This window comes from Otolemur garnettii, unplaced genomic scaffold, assembly GCF_000181295.1.
Source record: "Otolemur garnettii isolate 467f Iridium unplaced genomic scaffold, OtoGar3 scaffold00138, whole genome shotgun sequence".
Taxonomy (NCBI): Eukaryota; Metazoa; Chordata; class Mammalia; order Primates; family Galagidae; genus Otolemur; species Otolemur garnettii.
In genome coordinates this window covers 1,268,187-1,275,241 of record NW_003852533.1, presented here as the reverse complement: position 1 = coordinate 1,275,241, position 7,055 = coordinate 1,268,187, and the positions used below count along the sequence as shown (strand labels likewise).

Sequence of the window (7,055 nt, the reverse complement as noted above, 5' to 3'; positions counted from 1 at the left end):
TCTCCTGCCTCAGCCTCCCAAGTAGCTGGGACCACAGGCACCCGCCACAATGCCTGGCTATTTTTTGGTTGCAGCTGTCATTGTTGTTTGGCGGGTCCGGGCTGGATTCCAACCCGCCACCTTAGGTGTATATGGCTGGTGCCTTAGCCACTTGAGCCACAGGCGCCAAGCCATTATTAAGCAATTCTTACGTTTTCTATAGTCACCCTCCATCATCCACTATCTAAAAATAAAAACCTGCTCTGCTGTGAAGCACAACTAGGGCTAACTGGACAATAAACAGAAGTGTGAGCAGATGTAACCTCTACATTTTCTACTATTCAGTAACAAGTACACAAGTATTAACCTTAAATAATCTATGATTTGTTTTATCCAGTTATGTTATTTTAGCTTAAATGCTTAACTGTCATTAAGGCAGGATAAGACTTTAGAGATTGTAAGTATGGTGAGGCACTTCAAGGACTTTTTTCCTCCTTTACCATTCTGATTTTAAGTAGTCAATTCTAGAAAAGTTAAGAGCTAAACGTCCCTTCTAGAGGAAAACTTAATTTTTTTTCTTAGAAACTCCATTCATATCAGAAACTACCAGAAAATTTTTCACTTTGCAATTTATGCTTTTGTTAGTGGGCAAATTTAGAAGACAAATTTCCATTTAGTGGAGAAATTTACATTTCTTTAAATCACAACAGGTGTCTCTTAGCTACTAGAATTGCTAGAATGAGACTCAAGTGTCTGTGGGACCTTTTAAATTAACTTATATTAACCTTTTAAAACAGTGATTTTTCTAGAAAATATAAGACACACTTACCACAATTTGCTCTTCAGATGCAGTGGAAACACTACTGTCATCAAAATAGTACCATTTTCCATCATCTTTATTTTTTGCAAAAGCAGTATCTAATGAAAAAACACAGTAATTTTTATGACTAAAATGATCTTGTTTCCTGGGGAACCCTTATCATCTCTATATAAGGAATATCTATTATTAACAAAATTACATGACAATCATCTATTAAAACCTATTTATTACACATTAAACTGATGCAACTGATTAAAGACTTTCAAATGCCTAAAATACTTTTCATAAGTGGAAACACTTTTTTTTTCTTTAAATTGAGACAGTCTCACTTTTGTCACCCTTCGTAGAGTGCCGTGGCATCAGCTCACAGCAACCTCTAACTCTGGGGCTCAAGTGATTCTCTTGCCTCAGCCTCCCTAGTAGCTGGGACTACAGGTGCCCCGCCACAATGCCCGATGATGATGATGATGATTTTTTGTTTAGCAGGCCTGGCCAGTATTCTAACCCATCAGCTCCAGAGCCTGTGGCCAGTGCCCTAACCACTGAGTTACGGATGCCCAGCCAGTTAAAACACTTTTAATCCCAGGAAAAAGCAGATTTATTATTATTTTAAATAATTTTATTATTAATTACTATTATTATAATTTTGTTTTTAATTTTGTCACCCTTGGTAGAGTGCTATAGCATCACAGCTCACAGCAACCTCAAACTCTTGGGCTTAAGTGATTCTCTTGCCTCAGGCTCCCAAGTAGCTGGGACTACAGGTGCCTGCCATGATGCCAAGCTATTTTTTTGTTGCAGTTTGGCTGGGGGCTGGGTTTGAACCCGTCACCCTTGATGGGGCCGGTGCCATACACACTGAGCCACAGGCACCACCCAATTTATTATTTTTAATTTACAGAGTAAGGACACAGACAATATGGTAATTACAATAATTACATATAGTAATTCACATTCATGCAGTGCTATGTGCTTCACACTTATCATCTCATGAAAAGGTGTTAGCATTATTATTCTTCTAACTTCACAGATAGGAAACTGAAGCATCACAAAAAAGTTAATTTGCTCAAGGTAGTATAGCTGTTAGGTAGCAGAGCATGGTTTTAAACTCAGGTCTGTCTTTGACTTCAAAGTTTAAAATTTCAACTATTATTTAAATTTTCAATGATAATTTCTTTTCTAAAAATACTACTCATTAATTTGTAGTGGTTTTTATACCAGAAATCTCTTTCAGTCTTTATTTTTTCATTTATTTTTGAGAAAGGATCTTGCTGTCACCCAGGCTGGAGTGCAGTGGCCTGACCATAGTCCACCATAACCCTGAACTCCTGGGCTCAAGTGACCCTCTTGCCTCAGCCTGTCAAGTAGCTGGGACTATAGGCACTTGCTACAGCACTCAGCTAATTTTCTGTAGATACAGAGTCTTTCTTTGTTGTCCTGGCTGGTTCTGTCTGGGCCTCCCTAAGTGCTAGGCTGTGAGCTACTTCCCTGCCCCAGTCTTTAACAAAAATAAAGTTAGTCCACTGTATCTGTGGGTTCCATATCTCTGGATTCTGGGGATCAAAAATATTCACGCAAAAAAAAATTCCATGAAGTTCCAAAAAGCAAAACTTGAGCCTGCCATCCTAATACCACATTGAATCCATGTGTATGAAGTCATGTGTAGGCACTGTGCTATGTATTAGGCATTATAAGTGATCTGTAATGATTTAAAGTATATGGGAGGATATGGGTGGGTTTTATGAGAATACTACACCGTTTTATATAAGGCACTTGAGCATCTGTGGATTTTGATATCTATGGGGGGGGGTGTCCTGGAATTAATCCCCCACTGATACCAAGATACTCAAGGAATGAATGAATGTACAGAGCAAGAAAAAGGTAAAACATGATTAATCTCCACAACTTTTACAGATCTGCTTTGTTATAAAAAACAAACAAACAAACAAAAAAACCCCCCAAAAAAACCCCTCGGCGCCTGTGGCTTAAGCAGCTAAGGCGCCAGCCACATACACCTAAGGTGGCAGGTTCAAATCCAGCCTTGGCCCGCTAAACAACAATGATGGCTGCAACCAAGAAATAGCCGGGCGTTGTGGCGGGCGCCTGTAGTCCCAGCTACTTGGGAGGTGGAGGCAGGAGACTCGCTTGAGCCCAGGAGTTGGAGGTTGCTGTGAACGTGATGCCATGGCACTCCTCTACCCAGGGGGACAGCTTGAGGCTCTGTCTCAAGGAAAAAAAAAAAAGCCCCTGTTCCCATTCCCTACTTTGTGTGAACTACCCAATAACTGAAAATACAAAGTTGCAAAATGTTTCCATTACAATGATCTGCAGTCATACCTTCTAAAAAGTGACCCTTCATAGGGTATGGGGCATAGATTCTAAATAATTCCACTCATTATAAAACTCAAATTCTTCTCAAATAAGTTATTGGGGTATTGTCCTTGATATGGTTGGAATCAAAGGGCAACATTCTCTACTAATCTATCTGTTTGGATGATATTCAGAAGGGAAGGAAATGAAATTACTTTGAAAGTAAGGTAAACATGTATTTAAGAGTTAGCCTTCCTAACTGGTAGCCAAAAAACAGTTTAGAAGACAAACAAACCAATCAGCCAACCCACAGCAAACAATAATAATATTAATTAGTGGTTTAAAATCTAAGTTGTTTACTTAATAACTTTATTGAAAATCTACCATGTGGAAGTAACGTATCATATTCTACCTACTGTTGGTTCCAACTCCCCGAAAATCAACCATACAGAAAAACCAGAGAAGTAAAGGAAATCTAGGGTCAATGGAACCAACAAAAAATTGAGAACCCTGTTCAGAAGACAAACGGCACGTGAGTGTGAACTCATGTGGGTGGGTGGGTGTGTGCAGGTGGCAGAGGAGGCGATAGAGTGGCTGGAGACAGGAATGAGAAAATAGAAAAAAGGTTTTAGTTTTACTCCTGGGACAATCACTGCCTGGTTCTTTGGCAATACTCAGCTTACTTGAGTCAGTCATATTCTTGTTGCAGAGTCCTGGTAGGCTAACAAAATATTTGCCCACTAGTATGATTAAATCCCATGCATTCTGGCTAACCACCAGTCTTGGTGAGGAGTTAAAAAAATAGCAATGGGCTGAACACATTCCTGTGAGCATCATTCTCCCCTGTGAGCCAATTTCTCCCCGTCCAGTTACCTAGGGCTTCTCTTCTAAGCTGCTGTGTGATGTGCTGTTTATGGCCCTGTATCCTTTCTTAAGTCTGAATAAGTTGGTGCTGGGTGAAATCTGTAGTGTGCTGTGAGTCTGTCACTACAGAACAGATGCTGTACTTAGAAAGTAAAAGAAACACATTCTCGGACTGAATAAAAAAAACCATGTCATCTTTAAGAGATAAATCCTACAATATGGCCCAGAGAGTTTGTAAATTATCAAAAAGTTAGTCAATACTTGTAATATCTGAGAAGAAGACAAAAGGCACAAAGCAGAATATCAAATCATGGTAAAAGGAACAACACAGTAAGAAAAGCTACCTATTATAAACATAAATATTACTAAGAATGCAAAATGACAACTAATAAAACTGTTGGAAGAAGTAGATAAATCAACACTTAGGTAGGAGTCCTGACAAATTACTTTCAGGGCCAGAATGAACCTAAGAAACAAAACCCAGAGACTAATGGTTTGAATACAATTGATCAGCTTAAACTATCAGATATGTAGAATTCTGTATTTGAATGAGGAATATAGACTTTCCCCAAGCATTTAAGAAATAGGCCATGCATGTATTAAGCCATCTTGCACAGCTTCAAACTTCTGAAGATTAATATAGACAATGCCAATTGTTATGTAATAAAATTAAAAACAAAATGACAGCTGAAAAAAACTCCATATATCTAGAAACTAAGTGTATGATTAAATAACTCTGGGTTAATTAGGAAATCATAAAGGAAATTTAAAAATAGAATTGAAAGATAATGAAAATGATGTATTTCAAAATTCACAGGATAGAGCTAAAGTTGTACTTAGCATTTAGTAATTTACAGCCTTTAATTAAAGCATTCAATATAAGAAAAATAATGGAAAACAAAAAGCTAAGCATTCAACCCAAGAAGCTGGAAAGAGTGACATGGCAAATCCAAAGTAATAGTAAGAAAAATGCAACGAAGGGAAGGAAAGAAACTGACAAGACAGAATAAATACACACAATGAAAAAAGAAAATTTAATAAAATACAAAGCTAATTCTTTAAACAGACTAAAAATATGCTTCTAGAAGACCAATTTTAAAAAAAAAGAATGAGAAAAGGACAAAAAAAAATAGCACATGAGTATTATAAAATACTATTCTCAAATAAATTGGGAACCCTAAATAAAATGGATATATTTTTAGAAAAACAGAAAATGTTAAAATATACACAAAAGGAAAAAGAAAACTGAATAGACCAATAGGATGACATAAATAGAAAAACTTATGTTTGTGAAGCCAGTGGTGGCTTTGTAGGTGAATTATACTATACTTTCATGAATGGCTAATTCTTATACTAGTTCTCAGCTTGTTCTATGTAATCTTGATCCCAAGTAAGATAACAATACAAAAAAATTACTTAACCATTTCACTCATGAATGAAATTGTAACAACCCTAAATAAAATTAATTTAACCAAACCTACTATGTGTCAAAAATTACATAAAGGTAAGTAGGATATATCCCAGGAATGCAAAGACGGTTCAACAGATGTCTCCCCATCGGCAGAGTGTTAAGAGTCATCTTGGAGAGCAACTAGCAATCCATAAGCACTCACTCAGACCCTGCAATCTCCCTTCTGGGTGTGCAGCTCAAAGTAATGCACAGGAGACCATAGGCAAGGGTGCGTCTCAATATGACTGCAGTAGAAAGTTAAAGGCAATTTAAATGTCCATCCTGAGGTAAGTGGAGACATAGATATGGCAGATGTAATCCCAAGTGGTGAGAAGCAGCAAACTAAGCGGATTCAAAGGAGCAGGAGTGAGTCTTAAGAAAAAACATTAAGAGAAAAAAAAGCACGATCTATTGAGATCTACAGCACAGTACCAATTATATAATGAACAAACACACATGATTATAAGGATACATGTGTCAGACACATTGGAGAGGGAAGGGGAATGGAGATGCAGAGGAGCCCTAAATGAACCAAGGATGTTTCTTCCTGTGCTCTGAATTGAGGAATATGATTAATTCAATCCTCTATACCTGACGTTAAAAAAGAAGGTTCAAAAGCTGATTCCTTCATAAATCAATATTAAACTACTACTTGCAAGGCACATCACATTTTACTTTTAAATAGTAGTAACTATCTTAAGGAAGAAAGGCTGTAGTTATTCAAACATCATGATAGGGCTAAAAGGTAAATTATCAACTTACAATGTCCTCCTCCCATCCCTCCATAGTGGTTGGAAACAGCGATCAAATTATAGCGGCAAGGACCTGCATTTGGATTAATTAAGAATTCCGACATATCCAAGTCACTGTTTAAAAAATAAAGCAATTAATTTTATATTTTCCTTAAATGCAATGAATTCTATTCCCATCTGCCATTGTTGTTATATATACATGTACATGTATGCATATATCCCATGAAAGAAATTATCAAGAACCAAATAATTCTATTTCAAAAAATTTTTAATTCATTATTATGGGTACATAATAATTATGAGCCAGATAAGTCTTATGAAACAAATCATACATGTACTCCTGAAATTTGAATGTTTTGCCAAAAATTTGCCCAGAGCTATGAATTAAAAAATGCCCTACTGAAAGTTGTTACTCTGATTAATTCTTTTGTGCTAATACATTTGACTCTTAGTGTATCAGGAAAAAAAGACATCACCATCTACCATCTGGGTCCAATGGTTACATTTTAATTTTAAGTCACTTTATGGAATGATTTATATGAAGAAAAATAAAGAAACCATAACAACCTTATTAAAAATTAAAAAATTTTAAATAAACCAAACTCGACTTTTTATTCTCCATTTCCCTGGTTTTGATGACCTATTATGCCCAAGGTGGCCAATACTGCTTCATTCTGAATGAAACTATTCAGAATCCATCATGCGTGAACCTAGAAACTATCTTGTAAACTGATTATTATTTCTAGTTCTGCTTGTGCCTATATTATTAAAGAACAATGAGTCTAAACTTTAAATATATCTCGATAAATACTGTATTGTCCTTACTTCTGATTCCTTTGCTTGCCTTGTATCAAATGTCATATTCTCTCTCTTTTTTTTT

The 7,055-nt window shown here is 36.4% G+C and overlaps 1 protein-coding gene across 4 annotated transcripts in view; it reads right to left on the bottom strand.

The window, feature by feature from the left end:
- USP15 (ubiquitin specific peptidase 15) overlaps positions 1-7,055 on the bottom strand; it is a 128,764-nt gene that overhangs the window by 2,984 nt on the left and 118,725 nt on the right. For all 4 annotated transcript variants that reach the window (XM_003798524.2, XM_023518402.1, XM_023518403.1 and 1 more), the window contains 2 exons: positions 6,186-6,289; positions 809-897 (listed from right to left, as the gene is read on the bottom strand). In XM_003798524.2, coding sequence (XP_003798572.1) covers positions 809-897; positions 6,186-6,289 — 193 coding nt within the window. The remainder of the gene's footprint in view (positions 1-808; positions 898-6,185; positions 6,290-7,055) is intronic.